We start from the raw sequence: 12,766 nt of genomic DNA on the forward strand, positions 1-12,766 counted from the left end.
TAATATAAAAAATATGGAATTTTATGCTGAAGCAAGTTGTGTTATTGTAACTCTTTAATATGCTCAGCAAAATCTTCAAAAGCAGAACTTCAATTAAAAAAATTGTACTTTTTACTTTTCAGATATTTTCATATTCAGAAATGTGTGACTACAGATTTGTCTTATCTGGACAACCCTATATTAAGAGATCATTAACAGTAGTTTGAAAGGAAAAAAAAATAAAGAAAAATATCCTTCAATTAATCTCAATTAGGTTACTGAATCCATCTACATTTTAGACTCTATTGAACAGAAATGGTAATCGAAGATTCTATAAAAAATTTAAAGAAATGCTCTTTTTAGTTTTAAAAATTATAAACTATGTTGTAAATTATCTAAGTTAATACGGAAAACATACCAATGAGCCAAAACCTAGGGTCCAAAAATGCTCATTTCGAACTTCTAAAACTCCATCCAGGGTGGATACCTAATCAAAAACAAAGAAATAGGATTGATTGTATTTGCCATATCCAACACAGTCAGTCACATTATGGACTTGATCTAAGCCTAGAAATGACATGCATGAGGACCCTCATTAGGCAAGAGTCCCAGACCACTCAAGACATCATTTCTACTTACTTGGTAGTGAGCCAAGACCTTGTATTCTGTTTCTTGTCTGGCCCCATCCCTTCAGAATCAGGTCTTTACCACCTACACCCAGCACCACCTTGTTCAGCAGTGTATGGTTCTTTTTGTGTTGTCAATATGTCATGTATTTATATCCAGCACTTGTGGTATTAGATTTTTCTCCCTTTTGGGGGTCTTCTCTATCATTTCTTTTTCTGCATTCCCTTTTAACAAGTTTTTGCACAACACAGGCTGTTATTTGAATGTGGGTCACAGGACATTCCAAGACCAGATATATCGTGTATGGCCCACTGGTACAACATCGGCTTCACTAGCTGAGACAAGCAGCCAGCTACATTGGTGAAAGTGGCCTTTGTGATACCAATAACCAATAGTTTGAAATACTCTCAAAATCTAAATAATTTAATTATCTATTCCTTCATTAGTAAAGAGGTAGGTATTTATAAAATAAAAAATCTAAACTCACAGATCAATATGTTACATGGTGAAGTAATCAATCAACATGTAAAAGTGGCCTTTGACTTAATCAAAATCCAGGATTTGAATACAGACTCATAAAAACCATAGTATTTACATAGCTAGAAGTATGGGCTCTCGACCATTACCTTCCCTTCCACATTTCTTTCAAGCTTCCAGACTGAGCAATTCCTCAAATTTTTGTACTTTTGTCACTGTGTTGTATCTCTTACCGTGTTATGATAAAAAACACAAACTCCCCTAAAATAAAATCTAGGTAGGGCTGAATAAAGTATTATTTGTACCCACTCTTTCCATCCTCTAATTATAAATTAGATTTTATTTACTATTTTACTTACTATTCCACCTTACCTCTCTGATAAGTTTGTCCAACTGACCAATAACATGGGGTGGTGTTGTCTGGAGAAAAAATAAAATAAAATATGAATAACCCAGGGAGATTAAAAAAAATTGCATAGTGGTCCTAAAACTAACAGATTGGGTTATACCAGACTTTGCTTTGTTTGACATGTGTCTTATCATGATTCAGTGAAGAGAGGTTTCTGTTGGCTAAGTGTTAGAAAAGGCATGAGGATAAGACAGAAAGAAAAGCAATGCTTACAAATATGTTCATCCCCGGGAAGCTATCTTTGTATTCAAGTGCTTGTCTACAGGTGTTCCTATTGTTTAAATACATAGTAATTTGTCATTTTTAATTTTAAGTTTGAAGTTTAAAAGTCTCACTAATTCAAGGACAGGAAATAAGAAAACAATCACAACCAGATTACCAAATAGACAAAGCACATTTATTGGGGGGAAAATCAATAGGTAAAAAAAATTTATAAGTAACACTGTTTTCACTTGAAACATTAGAAGCAAAATATTTTTAGCTTATGATTTTGTCTTATATTATAAATATGGGAAGATTTGTGCCTATTTTATAGGCCAATAGAATTTCATCTGCTTCTTACTATACAGACTTCAAAGATTATTGTTTGACTTTATTTCTGATGGGAACTTCCAGTAGCTAAAAATTTCACAATCTGGTAGAAGAGCACATATAATTTTATAATCTAGTAGAAAACATGGCTAATATTAAGCACGTGCATTGGAAGAAGACCCTTACCTGCAGTAATACTTTGCCACTGTACACGCTCATGGGATACATAGTGCCAAACGTCATCAGAGCAATGGCTATGGCAGAAGCAGTGTCTACAGCAAAATAATTACTAAAAGGAAAAAACAATTCTAAATCTTAAATGTATGCCTCGTTGAGCTACTTACAATTCAATCTTCCAAAACATTAATTATCTAAAGCAACAGATTGTTCTATCAATACTGGCCACTACTGGCAATGGGAGTGTCTCCAAAACAACAACAACAACAACAAACCCCAACAATAACAACAAAATGTTTTCAGAATCCTTTCTTGCCAAAGTTTAGTGGAAAATAATTATGTTAAGCAGTGTGAAGAGATGGTGAAGAAAAAGTGAACATTTCCCCACTATGTATTCTCAATCTACTTGCCAAGTAGAAAGAGTTCACATATATCCACTTGTGGCGACAAATAAAAACCTTCAACTAGTAATTTCTGATACAGAGAAGACTGATGTACTTCATCAGTGATTCTGGCAATTTTCCTGTAAACAACACCTTTCCAATTATTACTACCAAGAATTTCTGAAATTCCCTAGGACTTACACAATGTGAGATTCTACAGGAGTTCGATAGAGGAACATGGCAACACCCATCAGCAGTTCAGACTGTTCTTTAAGAAGACAGACCAAAATGCCCACACTTACAAGCTGATCATGCAGCACTCTTTTTTAAAAAATTTCCCCACATGCTGGGAACAGAAGCATGAGGTAAGACATAGTCGCTACCTTTGAAATAGCAGGAGATAACCATGCAAAGAAAATAAAGCAATTTGGGAACAAAGGAGAAGTCCTACAGGGTATCATGGAGGCACAGAGGAGTAAGCAACAAGCCTCCTGAAGAAGGGATAACCCAGAAGGGCTCAATATAAAAAGAGGTGATATCTGAGCTGAGTCTTCCAAGATGAGCGAGCCAATGGGAAGAAGATATCACAGACAGAGAAAGCAGCAGGTGCAAGTGCATGGAAGTCCTGATACAGCAGGTAAGTATACATGGCTGGATGGCCAGTAAGGGTGGCAGGGGCTTTACCATGCTAACGACTTTTAGTTTCTTAAATATACAAAGAGGAGGACTTTGAAACAGGAAAATACTATGGTCAGACTTGTATTTTGAATGATGATGCTAGTAAATGGAAGATAACTAGAGATGTATGAGACAGAAGACCAGAAGACTATTCTAATTAGACCAAGGAAATGATATGGCCTCAATATGGGCAGCAGCAAGGAGAATGGGAAGGAAGAGACAAATTAAAAAGAAAGATCCAATCAGACTAGCTGACAAGACTGTTATTTACAACAGCCAAGACATGGAAACAACCAAAGTATCCACTGACAGATGAAGGGATAAAAAATGTGAGATACACACACCCACAGACACACACACGCTGGAATATTATTCAGTCAAAACAGGAAGTAAATTATGCCATTTACAATAACGTTATAGAGAAAGATGAATACTGTTATGATCTCCCTTATATGTGCAATCTAAAAATCAAAACTCATAAGAAACAGAACAGTTTTGGTGGCTGTCAGAGCAGGGAATAAGGAGGTGGAAGAAATGGGTGAAGGCGGTCAAAAGATATAAACCTGCAGTTATGAGACACATAAGTTCTGAGGATGCAATGTACAGCATGGTGACTACAGAAACTTAAAAAAAACAAACATAAGACTAGGTGACCATTTAGAACTGGCTTTGGGAGGGATGAGAAGGGAGGAGGGAGAAAGGAGTAGGTTATTCAAGAATGCACTGGAGTTTCTAAAAAAAAATCAAACACTGAATTATCATAGAATCCAGCAATTCTACTTCTGGGTATATGCCACAAGAATTGAAAGCAGGGGGGCGCCTGGGTGGCACAGCGGTTAGGCGTCTGCCTTCGGCTCAGGGCATGATCCCGGCGTTGTGGGATCGAGCCCCACATCGGGCTCCTCTGCTATGAGCCTGCTTCTTCCTCTCCCACTCCCCCCTGCTTGTGTTCCCTCTCTCGCTGGCTGTCTCTATCTCTGTCAAGTAAATAAATAAAATCTTTAAAAAAAAAAAAAAAAAAAGAATTGAAAGCAGGGACTCAAACAGGTATTTGTACACCCGTGTTCCCAGCAGCACTTGTCACGATAGCCAAAAGGTGGGAACAATCCAAATATCCACCAATGGATAAGTCGGCAAAATGTGTTATATATGTCAATGGAATATACTCAACCTTAAAAAGGAAGAAAATTCTGACACGTATTACAACATGTATGAATCTTGAAAACACTATGCTTAGTGAAATAAGCCAGACACAAAAGGACAAATATTGTTTGATTTCATTTATAGGAAGTACTTCGTCGAATTCACAGAGACAGAAAGTAGAAGAGTGGTTGCCAGGGGCTGGGGCAAGGAAGCGGGGGGAGTTACTGTTTAATGAGAGTTGAGCTTCGGGTAGGGAAGATAAAAAAGTTCTGTAGATAGATGATGGTGATAGTTATACAATGATGTGAAGGTACTTAATGCCACTGAAGTGTATGCTTTAAAACTGGTTAAAATTTTAGTTAAATGTTATGTATGTTTTAACACAATTTAAAAAAACAATGCACTGGAATAGATGGTAGTGGTATTCCCTGAGATGGGAAATACAAGAACAAACAGTTATGGGGATGGGGAAAATAGGTTCAGCTGTTGTAGACATGAATAGAAGTCAGTAAGATATGCCTTTTGGAATTTAACAGACATCTGGACTAGAAATAAAAGTTTGGGAAACCCAGAGGTGGTAAATAAAAACAAGTAATTGAATGTAATCTCCCAGGAGAGTATGCAAAAGAGGAAAAAGAATAAGGACAGATCTTAATAAATACTAGTATTTAAAGGGTAGTAGTGAAAGAATCATATGTCATAAAACGCTAAGGTTAAAGCAGGTATAAAATATATTTCCTAAAAGGCTTGCCTTTTAAAAAATTGTTTCACACCTACTTCCTCTTCCTTCTCTTAGCAACAGTAGAAATGGCTTATCTCTCTTTTACTGATTTCTCTGTTTCACTCACCAGGTCAGTTTTCCATTCTGAATTACAGACTATGATGAAAAATACATATTGAATCCAACCCCCTTAATTTTTCAGATGAAGACACTTAAGGACAAGACTTAACAAAGTTACACAGGCCACAGGCAAACATGCTCTATGCTTAATCCTTATCCATCCCCCAGATGCCTTTAAAAGTCAGGCCCCCAAAACGGAAACCATTTGACAGCAATAAAAAATACTTACTTAATTTCAATTAGCATATATGTAATACAAAGAGCAAATGCTCCAGCAAGATCAATCAAAACAAATGGATTCATTCGGGGAAGGAAGATACTGCTAAGTCCTGGAATAATTCCACACAAGCTATGAAGAAACAAAGAGTATTCATTAGCAGAATCCAATGTAATATTGATGAAAATCTTGTAAAAGATAACTTGTATTTCAGTATATGTCTTTTATAGAAAGCAAAGAGGATTTGGGGACAAAGCTCTCTCATTCACAAAGGTCTCATATCACCAATTAAAAATTAAGAAAAAGTAAAAGAAGAGTAGGAGTCTGATCTGTAAGACTCATGTAGTAACTTCAGCAACGAATAATGTAAGTTCCCATGACAGATGAATTTCTTGTGCACCCCTCTGAAATTATGTATATCATGAAACCCCATACATAACATCTTACCTTCGACTAAGATCTGCAACATGCTCTTGAAGCCAACTCGTACTAGCAGCTTTAAGAAGAAAACACTTAAATTACCTATATAGAAAAATCAAGCACTACCAGAAATTCTTGATTTTCTTAATTAAAAAAAACAAGTTTGGCAATGACTGTATCACATTTTACAAAAGGACATGCTACTCAAATCTAGACCTTTTTCCTCTTTTATGCAGTTTCAACTATTTATATCACCAACCTGAAGGAATTGGTGAGCTATACATGCCACTGTTACAATTAATTTTAAGTTTTAAAGGCTCTTTAATGTAAAGCAGAACTTCCTAACCAGTGTGCTGAGAATGGATTATAGGTAAACCAATTAACTTCCTCAGCTCTCAGAAAGGACAAGTGGGGATCTGGCTACATGCAGACACCTGCCAGTTACTGCCCCTGAACAAGCAGCCTCCAGGCGCAAGCATCCTCTTACACTGATCTCAGGGTTACAGAAATACTCACTTTTTAATGTGTAACATGATGTAAAAAAGATTGGCAAGCTTTATACAAAAGCCATATAGTAGAGCAGTTAAGAGCAGACTCTGATGCCAGAATACCTGGCTTAAAACCCAGCTCTGCCTTAGCTAGATGTGTCACCTGGGGCAAGGGATTTAATTTCTCAGTGCCTCGGTATAAAATAGGAATAATAAAATTATTTACCTCAAACGGTTTACGAAGAATTAAATGGGTTAATCTACATAATGAATTTAGCACAGTGCCTGGCAGATAGAAAGTGCTCAGTATTATTTTCCACTCAAATTTCAACTGTCACAAATATTAATGCTTCTATGAACTTTAAAATCCAGCTAATGAAAATACAAACTAGATAACCTTTCTGGAAATAAGTCTGGCACAATACACATCAATGACTTAAAAAATATTGTATTTCCAACCCATTTACAATTTCTTCTCTGGGGATATATCCTAAAGAAGACTCAGAGATGCATACAAGATATTTGATATAAAAAAGCAGATTGTAGCGTTACTTGTAAAAGGAAAACTTGTATCTTTCTGATCTTTACAGAGAGGTATCATTTCTAAAACGTACCTTCTTAAAATTTCTAGAGTAACCATTATACTATTTTAAAAATTTATAATTTTTTCAAAATAATTCTGGACATTGCAAATATCACTTTAATTTTCTAGTTCATGCAGTAATTCTTAAACTCTAATTCATACAGATACAACTCATGCTTCATAATATTCATGAAGTTGTTTACATTTGAATGGGCAATTCAGAGAGCTTTCTTCTCTTGACTGTCCTAGTGTTCAAGTCAGCGAGTCAAAGTGTGGGTCCGTGCACACAGCCCACTTTTGTTTTTACCTCACTTCTCCAACAATCAGTGATTAAGCTTTTGTGGGTTAGTGGGATTCCAGAACATGGAAATGACTGAAAAATGACAATAATTTTGACTACTGAAGTGAAATATCAGTCTGAATTTTTAAAGACTTGAAAATAAATATTTCAAAACACATATGCTACTTTACAATATATGCCCATCCACCACTGACAGAGAGAAGTTCCTGGGAACTTATTTAATAGAATACAATTATTTGCAAAGAGCACATCAACTATTTGAAGTATACCGATGCTTCTAAAATGCTTGCAATAGGCTTTTCGTAGGTAGGTTATACATCTAAAATCCCATTCATGTTCTTTGGCAAATGTAATTTTTCGTCATATATAACTTAATATATGTCAGTTCTGCCTGTTTTTAAGTAATGTTGTTTTGAAGCTTGAAATAATGAGATTTTGTTTTATAATTCTCTACTTAGAGAAGACCTGAGAACCTCTAGGATAGTTCCCTCTTCTCTTCAGGATAAGCTTTCTTGTTGATTTATAAGTTAATGAAATAAACACAAGCCTTGTTTTTATGGCGATTAATTGGATTATTTATTAATGGTAAATAAAAATCATACCTTCAGAGACATAAGCAAAAGGTTTATTCCGAATAGAAAGCATCGTGAACAAGTTGAAGGAAAGAGCCACAAAAGTACCAACTAATAATCTTCCCCTAGAAAGAATAATAACATTCACCATTATTTTTTTCTTGGTAATACCAATATGCAATTTCAGCATGCAGACAAAGGGATGGGAAGGCAGAATGGCCTGTTTCAGTGGTTTGGGATTTGCAGAGCCACACTCTGCAACTTGCTTTCAAGCTCCATAATCCACGTCCTGTCTATTGCTCCATCTTACACAGGACCAAAACTGACTCAGCATTAACAGTATCTTCTTACAGGTATCTGCTGTTATAAATCCATATAAATGCAACGGTGTTTGGTTTACAGTATACTAGACAGGTCAGAATATCATGAATTAAACTGATCAAAATAGGTGAAGTCCATATATTTGGCACCTATGTGTAGTAGATAATAACAATTCTATCTTTTCTAAAGGTGCTACTAAAAGATTTTGGGCATCAAATTTTAAATTACAGGAGATCAATGGGGCTAGTTTGATGTGTTGACCTAGGACTGGAAATAATGAGGGACCTAAAGCCAGAGTACAAAGACTTTCTCATGTAATATAAAAACATAAGGGCTTGGCAATCGTTAAGGGTGAGAAGTTGTCTTGGGATTTGGGAATTTTGTTTGTGAAATATCAGAGAAATGTATATTGCCACTTTCTGAACTCTGACATTGGCCAAAGTAATCATTATTCCTAAAATACCACTTAATAACTGGGAATCAAAATAGTAAATTATGTTATGTCAAAAGCAAAATCTCACGTGTGTATCTCGGGCTGCTCCAAAAAGCGTTCTGCACTAAAAGAAAAAAATAATGTATTAAATTAGTTCTACAAATTATGAAATTAAAAAGCCTTATTAAATATAGAATTAATCCAATAAGTGAACAAAATCTTTTTTTAAAATTTATTTAAGTAATTTCTATATCCAACATAGGGCTCAAACTCAAGACCCCAAGATCCAGAGTTGCATGTTCTTCCAACTGAGCAAGCCAGGCGTCCTGAACAAAATCTTTTAATATGATATCCAACTGTTAATAGCAGTGATCACGCAAGGAGACTTACAAATTATCCTCAATATGTAATATCAATCTTCTCTAAAAAACATGTTTCAATGGGTTTGTAACTCAGCATTAAAACATGTCTGACTGAAGCCTTTTCTTTCATACCTGCCCAAGATTTAGTAGCATCAAAATAGAGTAATAAAAGATGGGTGAAAAGAAGGGAGAAAAGTCTGAAACATGAGAAAGCCATACTATCAAAACTCTAGCACTGTTCATCTTAATTTCATCTTCAAACCAATCCAGTGTTTCATGGATTCTTTCATGTTCCCAAAGGTGACACAGGTGGAATTTACAATGACAGTAACATTGTATACAAATGTACCTTTCTTTTAATATAAACAGAGCTCCCAACTGTGCCAAGACTGTGGAGGCAAATACAGCTAAGACTTCTAATCTTTCAAATCTGAAATCAGAAAATTAATTAGATCAGCACAATTCATAAACCAGTATCTCCAGAACATATTTTCATTCATTTATTTACTCACTCAATTTTCGTACGTGCCTACTATAAGCCAAACATTGTTCAAACAGACTACAGATTTTCTAGAATGAAGATAAACAAAGGACATATCAGATTAAGAAATGAGTGCCTATCTGTACAACATCTATTTCCAGGACCCACTTATGGCTCTTATTTTTCTAGAAATAATTATTATCATAATAACAGCTAACACTTGATTGACCCATCTTGTGTGAGACATTGGTCTAAGTGCTTAACATTATCTCTTTTTTTTTTTCTTTAAAGATTTTATTTATTCATTTGACAGAGATAGAGGCAGCCAGCGAGAGAGGGAACACAAGCAGGGGGAGTGGGAGAGGAAGAAGCAGGCTCACAGCAGAGGAGCCTGATGTGGGGCTCGATCCCACAACGCCAGGATCACGCCCTGAGCCGAAGGCAGACGCTTAACCGCTGTGCCACCCAGGCGCCCCAACATTATCTCTTTTTTAAAAAGACTTTCTTTATTTGAGAGAGAGAGAGCATGAGTGGAGGGCGGGGTAGAGGGAGAGAGCAGGGAGCCTGACGTGGGGCTTGATCCCAGGACCCTGAGATCATGAGCCTAAGTCAAATGCTTAACCAACTGAGCCATCCAGGCGCCCCCATATTATCTCTTCTAAACTTCCCAACACTTTAGGGAGATTACTTTATACACTTTTTAAAAAAAGAAGAGATAAGGATGGTAACACACAAAAAGGAAAAGTAACTGTTTAGAGTCATATAGCTAGCAAGTGGAGGAGTCAGGTTTCCAAACTTAGGCACTCTAGCTCCAGAGTTCATGATTTTAACCACTGATTATACTGTCTCTCACTGTTACACATAATTGCAGTTAATTATGGCTATGTCTTATAACCCCTAAACTGTCAGCTGGAGGCCAGGGACTGTGGTCCTATTCATCTTAGCTTTTCCCACAACACATAACTTAATGGCATTCAATATTTGTGGCATGTATAAATCCTTGAAATTTCTCAAGGAATTACATATCTTCAGAAAAGATAGTAAAATAATTAAGGATGCTCCTCACATTGCTGTTTGTAATGGGAAAAAAATGTTGGAATCAACAATAGAACATACTATTAAAAATATAACAGAAATTGGGGCGGGGCGCCTGGGTGGCACAGCGGTTAAGCGTCTGACTTCGGCTCAGGGCGCGATCCCCGCGTTATGGGATCGAGCCCCACATCAGGCTCCTCTGCTATGAGCCTGCTTCTTCCTCTCCCACTCCCCCTGCTAGTGTTCCCTTCTCTCGCTGGCTGTCTCTATCTCTGTCGAATAAATAAATAAAATCTTAAAAAAAAAAAAAAAGAAATTGGGGTGCCTGGGTGGTGCAGTTAGTTTAGCCTCCAACTCTTGGTTTCAGCTCAGGTCATGGTCTCATGGTTTGTGAAACTGAGCTCTGCACTGGGCTCCATGCTCAGTGTAGAGTCAGCTTGGAGATTCTCTCCCTCTGCCCCTTCCCCCACTTGCGTCATGCTCTTTTTCTCTCTTTCAAATGACTAAATAAATCTTTAAAAAATATGTAACAGAAATGTACTTATTGACATGGAAAGATATAAGTGAAAGGGTGAGTTATAAAAGAGTACAAAAACAGTATGTAAATGAAGCAAAGTTATTTGTGGAAATTGATAAATTGATATTAAAGTGCACATGGAAATGCAAAGAATGAAGGAAAGCAAAGATAATCTAAAGAACAAAGCTGGAAGATTTACACTGCCAGATGTCAAGATTTATTTCAAAACTATCATAGTTAATACAGTATAGTACTAATGCAAGAATAAACAAATGTACCAAATTGAACAGAAAAGAAAATCCAGAAATAGAATTACATGTTCATAATCACCTAATTTATGTTTATGTCTTAAACATAAAAAAGCAGTAGAAAAAGGATTAATTTTTTCCCATTTTATCAATTGAACAACTAGATAGAAACAAATGTGCCTTGACCTCTACCTCAACCCATACACAAAAATGAATTCCAGTTTGACTGTAGGTCTTAAATGTGAAAAGTCAAACAAGACTCCTAACTAATAGCAGAATATCCTTATGACCTAGGAGCAGCCAAGATTTCTTGACAAGTACACAAAAAGGACTAACCATAAAAGACTGATAAATTGAATTTATCATTAAAATTAAAATCTTTTCATTTGTGGGAAAAGATATTTATATATAAGAACTTTTACAGATCAATAACAAAAGAAAAAAGGTAACCCAATTTAAAAGTGAGTAAAACACTTAAACAAGCATTTCACAAAAGAGGTAATCTGAACAATTAAGAAACATATGAAGAAAGTCAATAAAAAATAGGAAAAAGTGATCAACTGGTCACCAGGGAAATAATTTAAAACCACAAGACACAACTACATACCTTAGAATGGCTTAAAAAAAAAAAAAAAAGGCAATACCAACTGATGTTACAGGCATGAAACAACCAGAACTCTCATATACTGTCAGTGGATTCTGGATGTGTTTGTAGGTTAACCTGATGCAACGTGCTTATGGATGATGTGGGGAATGAGAGACTAATATAGTATTTTGCTTGAAAAACTGAGCGGTGGTACATTTACTGAGATGGGAAAAACTGCAGAGGAATAGGTTTTGGGGGAAGAAGACAAGAATTCTCACCAATATTTAAGACACCAATTAGATATCCATGTGACACTGTAAAGAAGGCAGTCTGAAACAAGATAGATCTCAGGGCTAAAGAACTGGAATCTGGAATTACTAAATATAGATGATATTTCAAGCTACGTGATTGACTGCAATTATACTCAGATGTTAATTTTATTGTTTAATTGCTCCCTCCTTTCTTGTTCACTCTAAGTAAGTGGGCCAAAATAGGAGCTATCATGTCCTTGTCTTCTGACCACAGTATCTGATCTAAAGACTAATATCTGTTCCAAGCTGGACCAATCAATAGCTCTTTCTCATGATTTTTTTTCTTTTTTTTTATTTTTATTTTTTATTTTTTTTATTAATAATGATTTTTTTTATTATATTATGTTAGTCACCATACAGTACATCCCCGGTTTTCGATGTAAGGCTCGATGATTCATTAGTTGTGTATAACACCCAGTGCACCATGCAATATGTGCCCTCCTTACTACCCATCACCGGTCTATCCCATTCCCCCACCCCCCTCCCCTCTGTAGCCCTCAGTTTGTTTCTCATAGTCCATAGTCTTTCATGTTTCATTCCCCCTTCTGATTACCCCCCCTTTCTTTATCCCTTTCTTCCCCTACTGATCATTCTAGTTCTTATGTTCCATAGATGAGAGAAATCATAATGCTTAGTGAAATAAGTC

General features: G+C 36.0%; 1 protein-coding gene across 2 annotated transcripts in view; it reads right to left on the reverse strand.

Moving 5' to 3' along the window:
• SLC30A6 (solute carrier family 30 member 6) overlaps positions 1-12,766 on the reverse strand; it is a 49,815-nt gene that overhangs the window by 20,865 nt on the left and 16,184 nt on the right. For both annotated transcript variants that reach the window (XR_006781732.2, XM_045809119.2), the window contains exons 6-13: positions 9,292-9,372; positions 8,669-8,704; positions 7,857-7,951; positions 5,910-5,958; positions 5,475-5,594; positions 2,210-2,312; positions 1,456-1,503; positions 398-466 (exon numbers count right to left, since the gene is read on the reverse strand). Coding sequence is in view for 1 of the 2 variants with exons in the window: in XM_045809119.2 (XP_045665075.1) it covers positions 398-466; positions 1,456-1,503; positions 2,210-2,312; positions 5,475-5,594; positions 5,910-5,958; positions 7,857-7,951; positions 8,669-8,704; positions 9,292-9,372 (601 nt within the window). In the remaining variant the exon portion in view is untranslated. The remainder of the gene's footprint in view (positions 1-397; positions 467-1,455; positions 1,504-2,209; positions 2,313-5,474; positions 5,595-5,909; positions 5,959-7,856; positions 7,952-8,668; positions 8,705-9,291; positions 9,373-12,766) is intronic.

The sequence above is a fragment of the Ursus americanus genome, chromosome 7 (assembly GCF_024610735.1).
Source record: "Ursus americanus isolate L20-20 chromosome 7, mUrsAme1.1.p, whole genome shotgun sequence".
In the NCBI taxonomy this organism is placed as follows: Eukaryota; Metazoa; Chordata; class Mammalia; order Carnivora; family Ursidae; genus Ursus; species Ursus americanus.